General features: G+C 46.2%; 2 protein-coding genes across 2 annotated transcripts in view; both read right to left on the bottom strand.

Moving 5' to 3' along the window:
* Positions 1–11,654, bottom strand: part of wtip (WT1 interacting protein) — a 36,915-nt gene extending 25,261 nt beyond the window's left edge. Inside the window, exon 1 of the mRNA XM_006641159.3 lies at positions 9,194–11,654. Within this exon, the coding sequence (XP_006641222.1) occupies positions 9,194–10,697 (1,504 nt within the window). The 5' untranslated portion in view covers positions 10,698–11,654. The remainder of the gene's footprint in view (positions 1–9,193) is intronic.
* Positions 11,655–13,869: 2,215 nt separating this feature from the next.
* sdr42e1 (short chain dehydrogenase/reductase family 42E, member 1) lies at positions 13,870–18,856 on the bottom strand. The gene is made up of 3 exons (XM_006641160.3): positions 18,801–18,856; positions 18,199–18,274; positions 13,870–15,666 (listed from the first exon to the last, which is right to left on the bottom strand). The coding sequence occupies exons 1-3, from the start codon at positions 18,847–18,849 to the stop codon at positions 14,568–14,570; spliced, it is 1,224 nt and encodes a 407-aa protein (XP_006641223.2). The 5' UTR covers positions 18,850–18,856; the 3' UTR covers positions 13,870–14,567.
* Between the last annotated feature and the right edge of the window lie 85 nt (positions 18,857–18,941).

The following is an 18,941-nucleotide window of genomic DNA, read 5'->3' as shown; positions in this document are numbered from 1 at the left end:
TATCTGAGGTTCAACATGCCTTGCAGTATTATCAATTATTTAAAACTGCTGGTCAGATCCATGCAAAGAAAATGTAACCCTGCACTACACGGGCTGGCTGGCACAGACCAAATTTTTTAGTGGACATACATGTCAAAAAACACAAGCTTAAAGCTTTTTTTTTGGGCTGTGCAAAAAAAAAAGTAGACATCCTGGTTAGATTCCTGAAAGATTTTAGATCTCATGTTTAGAGATTACATTTCTTGTTATTTTTTCTTTAAAAAAAAAACTTGGCACAGACTGGTCACTAGAATAAGCGTGTTTTTCACACGGTGTCCTGAAGAAAGGAGGAGGTCTTGATTTTAAGACAATGCCCAGTACACGTGGGCCCTGTGACCCCTCGTTTCTTGCTTACCAAATCAAAGGCTGCTTTTCTTTGCAGCCCTAATAACGGACATAATAGAGCAATTTGCAAATCCTGCCTTCACCTGAAGTTCCTCATGTGATTACAGCAAGGTCAGCAGTTGCCCTATCTCACACTAGTCAATAAATGCACAGCCTGATTGGCACTGCAAACTCAGAAGGGCAGTGTACTTGAGGTGGGGGTGTGGGGTAATGGAATTCAGGATGGGCAGGGTCACCTTAGGATAATGCCACCTCATCCTACAGCACGCCCAGCCGGCTTTCCATTGAAACCCACCGGCAATGGGCCCAGCTGCAAATGAACCTGTGTGGTTGACTGATGGAAGCTGTACCCTAAAGTCCCAGGTATTATTTAACTAACAGCGTAACAGTGGTAGAACACCATGGTAACAAAAGACAGCAGATTTTAAATCCCTTGGGAGTTCATATTACTTTAGGGGACCACAAAATGAATGATTTAAGGAAACTCCAAGAAGCACAGCAAATTTAGTGTACAGAACAATGTGTCCTAAACGCTGTGGGGTGGAAATTTCACTCTCTCTCTACCACTAACAGGCTCTTTCCTACCTTAGACTGGTGAAAAACAAACAAATAAGATGGCTGCAACAATGGCAGAGGGACATTACTTTTGAAAAAATGTCCTTCCTCTATCGCCTGAAAATTGCTCTGCCAGATGCCCCAGGGAAGAACGTGACGCACCACAGTTGGCGTCACCGATAACCAAGGAAAAGAACATCATGAACACTTGTCAAGGTAGGATTGTGTCTGCTCTGTCCCCTTTTCAGCTGGCTTACCTTGCGCTTGCTAACTCTTATCAAGTTCTGCTTAGACCCTTCATTAGAAAACCACTCTCTGCTGTATTAATATCCATCCCCTTCAGCAAAGTATACACATGCACAGTTCTTAGTCTGATTGCACAGAGGAAACAACACCTGAGACTCTTAAATTATTTTCTGACAAGGTGCCCTATCATTTCTAAAACTGAAATTCTCCACCGGTAGATGATAACACAGAAGAAAATGTGGAAAATTTCTAACATTGAGGTATCCCTTCATGCAATGGTAGCTGCTACCTGTATTCACTGCTATGCAAATCCGGAAGATGACACCAGGTAAGAAAGAGTAATCTGTTTATGACTTTTCCATGTTAGTGCTGAAAGCACTGATTAATTTCACTGGGTGGTAAACAGCAGTCTCAGCACGCAAGTAATTTAACTGTAATTCTAAAATATATAACAAAAATGTAAAGCCAAGGAAGTTCTACTAGGTTTTTGAGCAATAATTACATGCACTTAGCACTCTCAGATAAAAAAAAATGACTGACAAACATTTCAGAGAATCTCATGAACAGCTGCACTCGTACTTCACACAGTGGCACTTTGAAGATTATCTTCTAGCTGGTGCACCTCCTGTACATTACCTGACAGAAGGGATTTCTGGTGTAATTCTGAAAATTGCACTTCCAAATGCCGCAAAGGTGCACTTCTGTATCGATGAACCTATTCAATAACGACATGCATCACTGCAGGTATCTATAGTTACAGTATGTTAAGGTAAATACTGCAGTTTTGCTCAGGTTGATCCTATACATGAAACACCATGAATCATAGCGTCTAGGTCTGGAAGACTGAAGGTCAGCGAGTGTACTCAGGTGACTGCCTTCTTCTGGTGAACTGTACTCCCCCTTACCACAAGGTACTAAGCTACACCAAGGACCTAGTGAATCAACCCTCAGCCATCTGGAGAGTCACGCTGTTGTGCTACCAACAAGTTCAAAGCCAAACTCAGCAAGTCAGTACAAATGAAGCCGAGAACAGCCAAGGGCCTGGCGGTATGACTCACGGTGTGGAGGACTAAGAGCTGTAACGAGACGAGTGTAACAGGAGCGGGTGGCAAGCGCTTCCACAGGGGCTTGTGGCCCAGTCCAGACCCGGCGTCTCTGGAGCAGGAGAGGCTCTCGTGAATGAACTCGTGCTGTACTCCCGGTAGAGCTGAACGGGGGAAACACGTGTCAGAGCTGAGGGCTCTCTTCTTGACTGAAACAATTCTCCCAATGCCTGGTGTGGGACTGGTGGGGATGGGGGGGGGGGGGGGGTTCGCCAGCATCTTTATAACCTCAACTGCTTTCCAGCCTAAATCATGAGGGTTGAGTGGAGCGGACGACCGAGGGCTTGATCTGGAAAGAACTTGAAGACGATCCTATAGCCCTCCAACACGAGAAGCCTTCCAGTGCTGGGCTGTCTGATCTCTCGGGGGTAAAGGTCGAGTCAACTCAAATGTGCACAAGCAGGAAACCTCTTGCTAATGCCTGCCGGGTACTACCGAAACCCTTATGCGCCACACAGTGCAAAACATTTGGAAAAAAAAACCACGAGGAGGTGACGCTGGATGTGCTCATCCTGGGAATGGAAATATTGCTCAAGCACAACCATTCCCAGCCAAGCACAAAGAAAAGATCTAAAAATTCCAAGGCCTTCTCCTAAGGAAGCGGTCAGTGTATAAATATGACAGGGTGAAAGGCCAAGATGGAAACTTCTTGTTTTTTCCCCTTATTTCTGCCAGACCACTTGTCACTGCGGGTTAATGACTCCGGGAAGTACAGTCTGAATGGGGCCCAAAGTGGGGATTAATCACAAGGTCAAACAAAAACTGCTCTTTTACTATCTAATCTTAGGCTTTACTGCGGAGACAAAGACAATTTTAGTGAAAGGGACAAGAACTCCTGAGTTTCTGCCCAATATTATAGGTGTCACTTTGCACTAATAAACTTGGCAATCCATTTACTCAACAACCAAGGTGCCTTTCCTAACTCCAGCGTTACACTGTGAAACCACACTGGCTCTAGATAACAGGACACTGCTTCTGAAAGACTGCGGTTCACTGGAACCTTTCAACGAACAAATTAATTGCCTTCATGAATGAGGGAATAAGGCTCAGCTCTCTTCTCCTTCATCGGCCCTTTACTGGAATGCATTTATAAGTTCCCTAGTGATAATAATAAAGACCAGTATTTTGGTGGTGCAACGTTGCATCTAGAAAACAAACTGACAGTAAAAAATGAGGGTCTGCAGGGGGACAGCCACGGCTCACTGAACTGTGCCAGGCCGTGGAAGAATGTACTGGTTTCAGTTCAGAAGAGAGCCCACAGCTCAATGCCGATGAGACCCGTTCGGCTCCACCGGGACTACAGCACGAGTTCATTCATGAGAGTGCCGATTTAGTGCAAACCCTGCAACAAACTGTACAAACGACCCCCGCCGTAACGAAACTATACAACTACATACCTGTAACACTCTGTGCCCGCTTTTCTGGGAGGGAGGGGGGTGGGGGTAAGAAAACAAAAAGGCCAACATTCCTCAGGGAGCTCTGGCATTGTCCCTTTCGCCTTGCGGGAAAACACGGGAAACGCGCTCCCCGCTCCGCGCTCCTGCGCCGCCCTCCCTCGCCCCCACCAGCTCGACGCGCCTGCGGCGATTATTATTCCGAGCAGGTGATTAGACTTGACCCCCACCAGTCCTGTCTGGCCACCGCGCCAAGTGCCCATGCCAGCTGTCTGGAGCAGCCTGCCGCCCCGCTGGCTGGCTAATGAAGAGACTTGGGGTGGGGGTGGAAGGAGGGGAGCGGGGGGGGGCCTTAATTTCAGCTTTGGCTCGATTCAGACGGGTTGTGTATTAGAAATACATTTACACAACGGCAACAGTGACAAGAACAACAACACACCGCGGCGACGTCTGGCAGAGCCGGCTGCCTGGTACACCAGGCCTCAACGCCCTACCGACGGAGCGCTCCCGTCGCCATGGAAACGGCGCTGTCCCTCTGGACACCGCACTACAGGCAGGCCTTGCGAGGCCTTTTCCCTCTGGGCTACCGGCCTGTGCCTTTTTGTGTGTGTGTGTGTGTGGACAAACGACATAAAACGAGATTTTATGCACAGGGTTAAGTCGTCACCAATCTCGGAATGCCAAAAAAACAGTTCTGAACATTTTGTCTTTCACCACTGTCAGGCTACAACACGAGAATAACAAACTAGACAACAACGGTGTTTGTTTATACGGAAAAAAGTTCTGACCAGGGGTCATAGCTAAAAAAATGATTTCACTGACACATGAATAGCTGCGTTTCACTGCTTTTGCCAGGCTAAAAAAATAAAGTGTTGTGTATTCTGTAAAACAGTTATTTTACAGTCCTGTGGGATCAGTATGCCTACTAAGACCTAAAGTCCTATCTCAAACCCACCTCTATATATTGGAAGGCAGTTTCTAGAGCACTGAATCTATCCAACTCTGATGTTTAAGTGGTTCCATACGGTTAAGATTTTTTCCTATCAAAAAGTACACAGAAGCTAAAAGGCAAGATAGGTTATCTAGGCAGACTGCTAAAAGTCCCCTACTGGGAAATCCAGTGAGCTGAGTCATGACTTTATAAATGCCAGTAGCACTGGGGACTTCAACAGCCAATAATCTCAGGGTGCCTGTATTAGTTTAAGTGTGCTAGAAACACTCATTCTTAAGCGCCACTAACTCACTGTGCAAATAAGAACTGCTCCACTCATTTTCATTTGTGGGCAACAGCTTCTGCCACAAATGAGATACAATTAAAGACACTGACTGAGAGCTTGGGAAGCTCCTTCACTAAAAGACTAAGCTTCCATTTTCACTTGTCAGCACCCCAGCAGCCTACAGACAGGTAACCACCTGAGGGTATTCAATGACAGAAGCACCAAGTCACTGCCATTTTTCCTTAGATGAATAAGGGTGGGTGGCATGGCAGCACAGCGGTTAGCACTGCTTTGGAGCCCCGGGTTCAATTCTAGATCTGAGGTGCTATCCGAATGGAGCCTGTATGTTCTCCTTGGGTTGACATGGGCTTTCTCCAGATGCTCCAATTTCCTCCCCAAGTCCAAAGTCATACTATGTTCTTAATTGGCTTCTGGGAAAATTGGCCCTGGTATGGAAGTTTGTGTTCTGCAATGCACCGGCGTCCTGCCTTGCACCCACTGCTTGCTTTGATAGGCTCCGGCTTCTCTGTGACGCTGAACTGCATTAACCAATTAGGAAATGGATGGCTGGCTGGATGAATAAGGGCAAGTAACTCAGCTTTTTAACTGAAGAGATCGGTAATTATACATTTTCTATGGATCATATGATATTTTGTTAATATTTTAATAATGGTATTTAAAATAACTACAAAATAATTTTATTGTGCTATTTTAATGTGACAGCATTCAAATGCCCTTGGAGAAGAGTTTCTGATGCGTGAAAGAATTAAAATACTTAAGTTGTAAGGTTTATCAGCTTCTTTAAAGCACAAGCTGAAAGGATGTGAAAAACCAAACCACTGAATTAATTCAAGCCTCCAAACACAATTTGTAATATTTACTGCAGGTGACTTTTTGTACAAGCATCATGAAATCTCAGCATGTCATCACACCCTCGAGGACTTGTTGGGGAACAGTAATCAGACTGACTGGTTACCCTGCGATAGAAAAGATACTGCTTGTTCTGGAATCAGGCCACGGAGGAGCAGCAAGATATTTTCTGGGGCTTAAGAGGATGTCCTGCTCTGACAGGCTATAGGAACTGAACCCTTTTAGTCTTGAACAGAAAAAATGATAAGAGAACCTGATACAAGTGTTCAAAAGGCATTGACAAAGAAGACTTCTTCAGAATGAATACTGAAACACAAACCAGAGAACACTATATAGAAGCGCTCTTAAACTTTTTACACAAAGGGCAGCAGGAGTATGGAACAAGCTACCCAGGCACGTTGTTTAAGCCGATACTGTGCTTTCTACCAATGAACAGCTTGATGAGATCCTTTGATCAATGAGGTACAGATGTGCTAGACAGGTTGAATGGCTCTCTAGCGTAACTTTTCAAACCTTTTGAGTTCAAAAAGAGACTGTCCTTCAAAAACAGAGTAGTGGTCTCATTTCGTGAAACACACAGGACTTTACAATGCACACAGTAGAAACAGACAAGCAAACCAAGGGACTTAACCCCGAGGAGGCTGCAAATACAACACAACCCCCTCCCACCTTAAAATGTAAACTCCTTTATATGCAACTACTTTTCTATGCATCAGGATTTATATATTCAATGTTTCTATTTAATTTTATGCCATACCTGAGCATGGGTCACAGAACTGGGTGAAACCACCCACACGCAGACGGGGGCAGTCACGTGAAACACCCTGTTCAGGTTTGCGCCACTACACCTTCGTTAACCCTCTCCGTCACAAGCTTTGGCAGGAACAGGGCTCTGCCCACATCACTGCAGTACAGTGCAAGCTTGAACCACTGGCTTCGCGTACCGGAACATCAGAGCAATGTTGGTGCGGAACGGCTTCGCTCCGGGAGAAAGCTCACAGAGTGCCCTCCCACACCGCCGCACCCCGGACCTGGCTCCTGCGGTCTCAGGCTTTGAGGCCCTGTGATGCCAGGGCCATGTGGCAATTACTGGGCAGCTGTAAACTGGTACCCAATTTCCCTGATCGCTGATCGGCGCTGCATAAAAGCATGAGTTCGTCGCAACATTTCTGGTCCATACTAACATCTCCCGGACCTGTCTGCCATGTTCTTTCCTACAGCTCTGCTAAGCTAGTGCTTCAGTTTTAGTGACAGAGCTGTTATGGTGCTGCAATCAAACAGCCAACCCCTTTCACACAGTGCCTGAATCTGGGTCTTTCGATGCTTGCAAGGGGATTCTAGAGAAGACACAATGTGCTGTGCTTGTGGGACCCGTGATTAATTCAAATAATTAGCCTAAGGATTGCCGTCCTCAAACTGAGCCTCCATACAAACTACAATCATTTAGATGTTAAATCTAAAGACTCTGGAACCTTTCTGTCATTACTCTTAGCCTCTGTAAGCTTCCCTACCTTTTACATCACAGTAATTTCAATATAATTTATATACATATTTAAGATAGAGATGGCATTCCCCTGCTAAACCATTTTTGAAGTGTTTCAGATTGCTCCTGTAAAACTGAAATCAACTCCCTGTTGATACAGTAACTTCAAATTTATTCTCTAATGCGCGCACACACACACACATTGACATCCCAATCATAAACTGCAACAACTGTGACTTATCAGGGTTACAGTCGGATTCCATTCTCAAGCACAAGGTGTACTGTATCCCACAGAAAACAAGAAGATAGGAGTCTACCAGCTAGGCCTTTAAAGTAAAAAGAATACCGGTAAAGAGCCACGGGCTTGATCTATGCTCGCGAAAGACAGCTGTTTCGTGCATCATGCCTGTCTAGCTAAAAGGGTAAATCAGCTATCAAACGGCTCATGCTGGTTCCAACAGGCCCATACTGCACAGCAATCTTTATCAGCGGGGTGGCTACCATTAATTGCTTCAGCAGAGAAGACGAATCCCCAGGCAGTGCTGAGCTAAGAGTTTAAAATGAATTACCCTCTCTTCCCTGGAGCTCCTCCTCAGAACCTGCACATGTGCTTCTGTTTACTCTCGCACTACACAGATTTATTTTCCCCCCACCAGTTTCTTACAGACATGAGCACAGGCCTGAATCCTTTCTCAGGAATGCCCCTTATGACATTTGAAGGAGGCGTTTGATGGGGAGCCTTTGAGGAGAGTAGTTCTTAACCGAGACAAGATGCTGTACGGACAACACAGTATCGGCTCTAAAACCATTGGGAGGGCTCTACTAAGCACCTATACCCCACAGCTTCTGCCCCTGTATTGGACTCGCAGCGCACTGAAAACCTCGGTGTGGGGCTGATCCCTTGAATATCAGTGCGGTGAGGGGCGTAAAACATGAACATGATCATGGAGCAGGAAATAAAACGTGTTCCCTTAATCCTGCAGTTACTAAAAAGTATGCAAAGACGGGGCGGGCTGTCAGGTTGTCTGGGCTACCACAGGTTTGCCATGAAGACTCCTCTTTGTTTGAGGTGGGGGGAAGGGTCTTAGATGGGGGGGGCGGTCTAAGCTTTCAAATAGCCGTTTCTTTCTGCTCGGTCCGCCCGCTACAGCGGCAGGTGTTACTACAGAGCGCCCGGGTGTGTTAGCAGACGGCGGCAGGACGGAGAGAGGCGAAAGGAGGCGTTCAATGTCCCAGACGCTCCTGCAGGCTTAGTGAAGCACGCATTTGCTTCATATCGTTCGGGAAGACAAGCCTGAGGACGGATTTTCTCGTCCTGCACTCTGAAAACGCGCTTTATACAGTAGCTGCCAAGGCTCAGCATCGCCAATTCAGAACCATAGTATCCAATCACACATGTAATAAATCATACATGTGTTTATATGTTTCATAATAAAACTATGATTATTTTACGTTTCATGTCAAAGTGGGGATTGTTTTCCACTAAACGGGAGGTGTGTGTGTGTGTATTTGTAGGAAACGTTCATTCACTTTTAATTAATGCAAGTGTAGGCTTCACTGTCTCCATCCTTCACGACACAGCTCACGAAATCAGGCACACTTCTTATTAAATAACCTGTGTCTGTTTAATGCAAACACACTCTTCACGCTGCGTGTACGCAAATTACAGTTATTCAGCTTAAATGTGTGCTACAAAAAGCATTTAAAACCAATTCAGAAAGCTCCAGCGCTGCGCGCCTTGCAATTTATTTAACAGTCGCAGTGGGTGTCTACCTGCATTACGGAGCCTAATCCAGGAAATGCAGAGCCTGGGAAGCGGATCAGAGCACGGAAAGTGTCAGGAATAAAGTTGTGCCACGCAAGTCACCACCCAGAATTAGACCCGGGCCTTGCGTGGGTCCCGAGAGTAACCGTGAGGGCCCCCGCGTTAATAACACTCACCAAAATACTCCTTTTTCATGTGCATCTCCAGCTCCTTCTCCAGCTCCAGAGTGAGCGCCTCTAGCCTCCTCTCCGCTTGGCTAGGGCCGCTCTCCCGGCAAGGGGTGACCTGGTACGGCAGCTTCAACTTCTGCGCCGCCGGCGAGCCTTTCGCCGGGCTGCCGTAGTTAAACTGTGCCGGAGCGCCCTGGCCGGCTTCTGGGTTCAATCCTGCCGGCTGGGCTTGTTGCTGCTGCTGCTGCAGCAGCTGCAGCTCCTGCCTGGCAGGGGACGACTGAAGGTGGCCCCTGGGGTGGAGAGCGCCGGCGTCCCCGAAATCCTGCACCACCGTATCCTCCTGCAAGCCCGGCCCCAGCATGGACGACCGGGGCGAGGGCAGCTGGAGGTCCGGGTAGGTGCTCATGGAGCCCCGGGAACTGCGCGAACTCCGGGAGCTGTGGCTGGAGATGCTGGACCGGGGGCTGGCCACGCAGTTGGACACCCCGGCTCTGCCGCTGCCGTCCTGGCTGCAGATGCTGGACCGGGGGCTGGCCAGCGGCACGCCGTGGACCACGGCGCCCTCGTGCTCCGGGTTCCCCGCCGGCACGTACCGCGAGTCGGAGTAGCTGGACCGCGGGCTGGTGGTGCAGGAGTACTGACTGGCCGTGCTGGACCGCGGGCTGATGTGTCTTTGGTCGTAGCCCATGCTGACGCCGCTGGTGCGGTTGCTGCTGGGCTTGCTGCCGCAGTCGTAGCTGTTCAAGCTGGCCCGCGGGCTGGAGTGCTTGCTGGTGTCGCTGGCGGTGCTGGCATAGCTGGACCGGGAGCTCAGCGCGCTGCCGCCGTCGTACTGCACCAGGCTGCACCGGGGGCTGGTGTACTTGTCCTGCCCGGGCACCACCAGGCTGGAGCGGGGGCTGCTGACGCTGGAGCGGGGGCTGGGGTGCTTGCACTGCTCCTGAGAGGGCAGCGAGGACGGCAGGCTGGACCGGGGGCTGGTGGCACAGTACCGGCCGTCGTGACTGGTGCTAACGCAGACACTGTTGCCCCGGCTGCCCGGGTAGGGGGTGAAAGGCTGTTTGTTCAACACCACTCCGTCATAGGCACTCCCGGTGCTGTACCGATGCCCCTGCACCTCCAAAGAGTACCTCCGGTGCCGCTCGGAAGCGCCGGGGTAGCACGGCAGGGCAACTTCGGATTTGGTGCAGTGGCCATCCTCGCCATAAACCGTGTCCCTCTGTGGGCTGCAGAAGTCCAACGGGACCACTCGGTTGCCATTCACGGGTCTCAGGGGGGCCGTGCTGTAAACTTTACTCCCCGACGGGTAATTTTCAAAACCCGGTAGCTGGGGGTGAGGCACGGAATCACCATTCATCCTTTCACTGCGCGCAGAAAACTCCAAGTCGGGGTTGATGACCATGTCGGCTCTCCCACTGTAAATCCCGTCCTTGCAAGATTCATACAAAGAAAGATCCTCTATCAACTTACTCGCTCTGTGTCCCACATCGTCCTCATACTTATCCATGGTTGTGGCTACGGGAGGGGGGGGATCAAGTTAGCTTGAGAACTGCCGAGTGAGAGAAAGCAAATTCCACTTCACATATAAATTCCAACAACAAAAAAAAAAACCCTTTTTTTTTTAATCCAACAATCAGCCCTTGTTTCACCCAGGAAACTCCCGTTCTCGTACTCTTAGCATGCTGCTCGACCAGATCCTTCGGAGATATTTTAAAAAAAAAAGCACTTTTTTTTACCGAAAAGAAATCTGCCCCCCCATCCGAAAAGACGACGTTTGTCAATTCCAGGCTTTTGCGAAGTTGAAGGGTCCGTACAGTCAATGGCGCGCTGCGCGGAGGAATTTTCCCTGGCACATTTCCCCCTTTTCCCACCCGGAGCTCGCAGCCTGCCCCCCCCCCCCAGACGACGCCAGTAAATCGCTGAGGCGCTGGTTCCGAGGCGCCCCGCGTCGCTGGGCCGAACCGTGGCCGGGAGCCGAGGCAGCGGGGTGGGAGAAACTGAAAGAGGGACTGCTTTCTGTGGAAGGAATGCGTGGACGGAGACGGGGTGCGCTGCGCCTCTCTGGAATGTAGTTAATGCTGGAGAGAAACAATGATTGTAACCAGCGAGGGGGGTTCCGAGCTCGGCGAGCGCAGAGTTACTTCACACGTTTCCGAAAGCGTCTGTTCTCTTCCGACCGGCCGCCCGGCCCACCGCACAGACACCCGGTTTAGAGCAACCGAAGCGCAGGCATTACCTGCCCGTCTCGTCGCGGAGTTTGGCCACGAAGCTCCTGCAACGCGAAGAGTGAAGTAAAGCGAGGCACCACGGCATCACAAAACAAATGAAGGAAAAAAAAAAAGGAGAGGGGAGGGAGGACGCCGGAAAGCGCCGCGGTACCGTTTGCCCCGGGCTCTGTGCCAAATTAAAAATAGTTAGCTCTCCTCTGTCTACACTTATCCACAAAACAGCGGCCCCTGTTCTTTTAATGCGTCCACTTGTGACCAGTATATCAATTCAACACGAGACCTGAGAAATGTTACCCTCCCCCCTCCCCATCTTGTGAGAGGAAATAAAATACTCAATATTTTTCGTTTAAAATACGTAAGGATATCAAATAGGGAGACATCGTCTTTGTTACTTCTGACATAAACACTACCTGATGCTGCGGTGAACGTCTAAATACAACATACAGTACATCTACAATACAGTATTTATATCCATCTCAATACAAAGTACAAAGTCTGCGTTAGTTAAAATCTGATAATGCGGTATGTATTCAGCTTTAGATACACTGCATTTCTCTAGGCAGCGAACTGCAAAGTCAATGTTCCATAATAGTAAACATTCTCCCCCCTTGTATCCTTGGGTCGGTATTTGGAAATAACGCTGATTTTTCAGAAAATATCAAATATATGTGGAGATTTATTTGCTCATTCCAACCAAGTCAATTTAAAACTTTCGTGAGAGCAATGTATATAACATTTCTCTATTAGAACGTTTATATTTGACCAGCACTAACCATGTATCTTATAACTACTTAGAGTCTTTACAGATAAAGACTCTGTACTGGCAATAATTCATCCTAGCAAACTGTTAATTTTCATGATGTCTCTACCACTGGGTTCAGATAGAGTGCACCAATATCTCTGTCTGCTAATCCATAGATAATAGTTCTGCATCACTGTTTCAGGTGAAGGGTGTCAATATTGTCTGCAACTATGCACAATTCTGTAATGTTTCCAGTTTGCATAAGGGGTAAATTCACTTGCATGTGAAGAATCTGCCCTCTGTCCCGGCCGCTTTTCTGGAGAATTGATTGAAGAGTCTGAGGGCACAGGCAAAAAGGAACCCTCTGGTCTCAAGTACACCACTTTGGATCACATTACAAATTCTGACGGTTCAGGTCTCTTTAGCTCAGTTCTGGCTTGTTTTGGAATTTAACAACATTTTCAGACAAGAGTGTATGCGTATGGAGGTTTATGTTTTTGTTAACACAAGCAAAGTATACATTTTTCCAGAATCCTACAACTATTTGTGTGTAGGAGGCACTTTACACAAACTATTGTGGGAGCCCAGAATATGGTACTCACCCATGTTGTTAAAGCAGATACCAGGCTTCACGTAAGGGTGGATGGCATTGTTAGATCAATTCCTTACTAGCAAACAAGCTATATGGGCCCAACATTTCTCATTGTTCTGTATCAGAAAATAACCTCTCAATGGTTCATAATGGCTGCATATACCCGCTGAACCACAGCTGAAGAAATCGTTATGTCAGGCCATCTAGTGACAAACCGGAGATGCTGCAGCATGGCAGAGAGAGTCCAGCACTAAAAATCACTTGTTAAAACCCTTACCTTTCAGGATCCGCAAGTGGGGTAATGCACAAATTACCTTTTTAAGAAGCTAATGTATCTTAAAATCAGATTCCCAGTTGTGGTGCAAGATTATACAATGGATAGACACATGCTGAATGATGTTTGGAACAGTGTTCCCTCTGAGAAAATAGGAAGAACGTGATCAACAACTCCACAAATGTCATGAAAACCTGCTCATGTAATCTGTTGTACAGGTATGGCAATAAACTAGTTAATTTATTCCAGTCTTTTGGATTCAGTTGTGCCCGAAAGGGTTAAATATTTGCTGTTGAATTCCATTGAAAGAAAAATGTCAGTAATGAAAATATTTCCTGATGTACCAGGTTTCACTATCACATTGCACATTTCTGTGCTTGCGGAAACACATGACATTCTTTGCAAAAACAAGTATTGCTATGGAGCTCCAAAAAATAACACTTACACTTTTCAAACTAGAATTACATTTTACATTTTTTTGGCATGAAGATATTCAACAAAGACAAGCTGGATCAGGTGATTAATTTCCCTATACTCTATATTCAAATAGGAAATAGTTTATGTTGGACTGCTCACCATTTCCATTAACAATTAATTTGGTTTTAAAAATATCTGTATAATACAGTGGAGTAAGGATATATATGTTGCATTATTCCTGCAAGCTTAATTTACCCTGTAGAAATAACACTCTTAATTTAGTTCCAAGGACAAAACAAGCAAGTGTGAATTCTTACACAGCTTGTTCTTCTTTCATTTATACATGCACCTCTCTGACTCTTTATATGACTGCAGTAATGATAATCACAAGGCAGTGATACAAGCAGATGAAAAAATAGACAGGAGAAAGTTCCAAAACTTTTATTTCATGTATTTGTTTAAAGAGGCGTTTACAAAAAAGGATCTTGTTGAGATCTGGAACTATAAACACTGAAGTGTTAAAGACCAGGACAAGACTATTAGAGGTTAGAAATCTGGGCTGCCATCTGGACGATTGTGGGTTCAAGTCCCTGCTGAAGTCCTATTGTACACTTGAGCAGGACACTTCCCCTCAATTGGTCCAGTCCTACCAGCTGTGCAAACCTGTACCAGCACTGCCGAGAGTAACCCCAAACTGACTAGCACCTACACCAGGAGCAGACACATACTCTCAGTTCGCTTAGTGCTACAGAGACCAGGATTAGGTCTTTACTGTATAGTAATTTAAACAAATGCATTCAACATCACAAGTAGGAAAGAAAGAATTTTGTGTTGTGAGCACTCCTTCTTTCTTTGTGGAATGTTATACATCTCTGAGAGTAACATCAGTCCACACAACACTGCCTGTCCAAACACTGACAGTTTTAACAGCAAACATAAGGTTAAAAACAATGCCATCAATTCCTGATCTTGTTTTAGAGCGCGAGCTAAGAGCTTGTTAGGGCTCTAACAGCACACAATGTAGTAAATCCCTACTAAGTATACCGCATTTTATAATGCCACATTTAATAATATATTAGAAATTCCTTCTCATCAGTTTAGATCTCTTGGCCAGTTCAGTGCAGTTACGTGCCAACAACTGGAATGTAGGAAAAGATAACAGCAACTAACATAGCCATGAGAAACACGTCCCGGAGCAGCTGTTTGAACGAGGGGGAACGTGGCTTTCTTCCGTGGCCCTTGTCTTTAAACCACTGCACGACGTCATCCAGGCTGTAACGCCGGGGCTTGTAGCCCAGCTCCTCCTCGGCCTTGGCCATGCTAAAGTAATGGGTGACACCCGTTTTGTAGACCTCCGTCCGCGTGAGCAGAGGCTGGAAGTTGTACAGTCGGCCAACGAGGAAGTGAACCATCTCCGTGAGGAACGCAAAGAAGTAGACGAGGGAGACCGGGAGGCGGAGCCTTGGGAAAGGGTAGCCAAGGCCTTCCACCAAAGGCCGGAAAAACTCGAAGTTGTTAACGGGCCTGCCGTCGGATATGAAGTAGGCCTGGCCTGCTGCTCGGTGCCGTTTTGCAGCAGTCAGGGCCTCGGCGGCCAGCACGTGCGCGGCCGCCAGGTTGTCCACATGGACGAACTCCACCAAGCTCCCGGCGTCCCCGTAAACAAACCTGAAGATCCCGCTTTCGATGTAGCGGACGATTCGCGGCAGGTGCCTCCGCTCACCGGGCCCGTAAATCCCTGCCGGACGCAGGGCACAGGTTCTCAAGAGGCCCGCCCCGCCTCGCAAGGCTGTGCCGTTGGCCCTCAGCACCGCCATTTCGGCTAGGGACTTGGTCCTGGAGTAGTGGTCAGGATGGAGATGGAGCGGCAGATAGGGAAGGGACTCGTCTCCGTTTTCGATCACCTGCCCTCCGAACACCACGTTAAAGGTGCTCGTGTAGACCAGCCTGGGGACGGCGTTTCCCACGCAGGCCCGGATCACGTGCTCCGTGCCCCGCATGTTCACCTCCTCGATCAGGGCGCGGTCCAGCTGCTCTCTCCCCGACATCCCGTAGGACGCGGTGTGGAAGACGCAGCCGACCCCCCGCGTTGCCCCCTCCACCTCCAAGTATTCCCTGACGTCTCCCCGCAGGAACGCCATGCCATCTGGAATGGCCTCGCTCGGGGGCTGGACATCAAAGAGAGTAACTAATGCCCCCGCTTCATGCAGAGCGCATGCAAGGCTGAGGAGTAAAGATAAGCATGGGTTATCAATCTGCACAAGCCTTTCAGCCCGACTTGCGTTACGCGCAGAGCAGAGAAATTCATATTCAAACTCTGGCATTAATAATGCATTCGAACAAGAAAACACAGCAGTGGCCAGGCGTGTAAAGGCAGCATGATTCACCCTGCAAGGTACAAGAGCACTGCCCCAGGAGTGGTGCTGTACAGATGATAGAAATGAGGAAAATGTAATCCAGAAGTCCTGCAGCAAAATGTAAGAGGCTAAAATTAGGCTATGCAGTTGGTTAATCCTTAAGAGCTTTATGTACATGCAGTTATCTCAGTGGCATTGCTTACAACAGGCAAAAGATCTTTATTATTGCTTTAATGCTCGGGGGTGATATTCCTTTGTCTAATTCATGTAATCTGGTTTTTGTCTATCTACAGTCTGATAAGGTGCTTTTTATTGTTCCTATCAAAGTCTATTTTCATTGATTTGCAACAAAAATGAGTTTAGGGGAAGAGATTATTTCAAGCGATTTTTCATTTCTAACTACTGTATAAAGGGTGTTCAGCATCAGTACACAAAAACATGTTAAAAAATCTCATTAGATTAAATTTAATTTCACAAAATATAATATTTAATATTTTCAGGAGCTCATCACAACTGATTCTTTAAACAAAACTATGATTTACATAAACATAACAGTTCCTTTGATCAATAAGAAAAGCATCAAAAGAGTGTAATTTCTGCAATTAGGAAGGAGATAAAAGCATTGAATTTAAAGAGTTAAATACAAATTTGTTACATTACAAAAAAAATACTTTCCGAAGACCACAATAGTTTACACAACCTTAGACTCAGGGCCATGCAAGCAAGTCAATGACTGAAAAGAAGTATGAAATACAAGTGAAAACATTTACAAAAACACCAGATAGTTGGTGCAAGGCTGCCTCCTAGAGGAACTTCAGGTCCTGTTGTAATTCCTTGGGGCTTGAAGTCTCCAAAGTGCTCCAGGGCTGGAGTGGAAAGATGAATTTTGTGGACTGATTAATACTGAAAATCGACATTATATGATGAAGAATAAAAAAAAAAATGGACCAGAATCCAGTAGGGAGCTTAGTCAGCAAAAAGTGGTAGTTAATTTCACAAGAAAAAGTAGGAAGAAAAAAAAAAGTTTAATCACGTTTTTGTTTTAACTTATGAAACTAACCACTAGGTAATTCTACAATGTCTTTCATCACATCTGCAGTAGACTAGAGGAGGAGTGAAAATGTGAATCATCCTGGCATTGAAGCCATAAGTCCATTTATCGATGCCAACCTGACAAATAACTATTTATTACACAAATGTACTTTTCTTTGTATTCTGCAGACCTGTAAATCACACATCTTGACAGCTATACCCTATGCATGAACCACTTGAAATCTTCTTACTGATATCTAGCATAAGCTACAATATTATTTTACATATTTATTTTTAAATAAATGACAAGTGAAGGGAAGGACACATAAGAGAATGTCACTTTTTTAAATGCTTATTTTACACACTCCCTCAAAATGAGACTTGTTTTCACCTACAAATATCCCGTGTTACTTTCTCACTTTCTAAAGAAACAGCAAATAAAAAAGAATTACGGAGATGGAACTCAGTACATCCATGAAAGGAGTTTCTGAACTATATATGACTAAATACACAAATGTATTGAAGAACAGAGATAAAAATTAGAGGAATAATTCAGCCCATCTTGGCTGCCAGAAAGTTCTTGATCCAATTACCTCACCCTTTTATTTGTTGACGGGCTATGGTCTTCAAGTAGATGACTAGCCTGATTCATACATCCACCACTCTTTATGTAAAGCTCCGGCAACCCTGGTCCCCAACAGCACCAACCCAAGTCGTTTTACAAGTCGTGCATTACTGATGAATGCAGAAAGTATCCTGTTCAATTAATGTTTTGGTCCAAAAATAATCACAATGGAATAGTTCCAAATCTTTAGAAATTGGTCATTTACCCACAACCTGCTGGTTTGGGGCTCTACCAGACCATGGCTGGAGACTTCGGGTGTAAAGGAACCTGGGTTTATCTTATTTAAATTAAGATTTGTGTCTTCGATTTGCTGTTTTTAACCCGAAGTAGGCAACTGGATTAGCTTTGCCCTTCCACTTTCGGGAATCAAGGCCCTATGCAACCCCCCTCTGACTGGACCTCCTGCGCGACACGATATCCTGAGACATCCTTTTTGTAAAGTGGCGAAGAAAGGTGTGTGTAACATCCCAAACGAGCCCAGATGAATCCGTCCATCCATCCGCTGCCTGTGTAATCCATCTCAGGGTTGCGGGGGGGCCGGAGCCCATCTTGGCAAGCAACGGGCGCCAGGCCAGAAAGACATCCAACCTGCATGGCTTTGAAGCACCCAGAGGAAACCCACAGGAAGAAACCCCCCCACACCTCAGGTTGGGCATGAGACCCGGGCCCCAGGGCCACTGACCACGGCGCCTTCAGACTGAAATATGAGCTCAGATCGAACAGCTTCATGCGACAACTTACCGGAAACCAAAATAGCCTCCTCCTCCTGTGATGAGAACCATCTCTTTTGTTTTGCCCTGGTTAAGCTGTTCCATACCTTTAAGGAACAAATTGAGATCACTTTTAACGATAGAACGTTATTCTGTTATGCATTATTCCAATTCAATATTTAAAGTGTAAGCAAAGTCTGTTTTTAATTCAGAATATATATATATATTTATCTTTTAGGAATTGAGATGTTCGACATGGTTAAATAATCACAATCGAGGTCTTAAAAATATTTGGTAACAATTGTGAGATTATTTCAAATTTTAGATGAATGGGCCTCGTCCAACTATGTTTTATTACTGTTTTGCGTTAAAATACTCTAATCAACATTTCATAATTACAATTAACCGTGTCGTCACCTTTGATTACAAAGTCAGAATTACGAAAGCCGAAAACCTGGTTAGAGCTCAGTATTTCTTTATAATAATAATACTACGTTGAGCAGCTGACTGTGAAATTAACACAAGAACGCAGTATGTACATGTCTATTTGGTAGATTTGTACTAGAGGTTTGAAAACATTCTGATTTACAAACAGAAATGACTATTTACGGAAGGACACAGCTCAACACATACCTCCGGCTTTTCCCAAACCTCGCAGCACGCATGCGCGCAAGCGGCGCATTAAAACAGCGACACCTTCCTGCGGGAACGATGTAGGCGGAGCTCCCCAGGATTCCCGAACAAAACTACGTAGTTTTTCCCCGTATTGACCCG

Source organism: Lepisosteus oculatus, chromosome 20, assembly GCF_040954835.1.
Source record: "Lepisosteus oculatus isolate fLepOcu1 chromosome 20, fLepOcu1.hap2, whole genome shotgun sequence".
Taxonomy (NCBI): Eukaryota; Metazoa; Chordata; class Actinopteri; order Semionotiformes; family Lepisosteidae; genus Lepisosteus; species Lepisosteus oculatus.
This window is presented reverse-complemented; position numbering and strand designations above follow the sequence as displayed.

Bases quoted from the DNA above. Each gene is read 5' to 3' on its own strand.
- sdr42e1 (XM_006641160.3), bottom strand. From the start codon at position 18,849: ATGCGCCGCTTGCGCGCATGCGTGCTGCGAGGTTTGGGAAAAGCCGGA. The intron at 18,275-18,800 runs GTATGTGTTGAG...TGTTCCTTAAAG, and splicing joins AGGTTTGGGAAAAGCCGGAG to GTATGGAACAGCTTAACCAG. The intron at 15,667-18,198 runs GTAAGTTGTCGC...TTTACTCCTCAG, and splicing joins GGAGGCTATTTTGGTTTCCG to CCTTGCATGCGCTCTGCATG.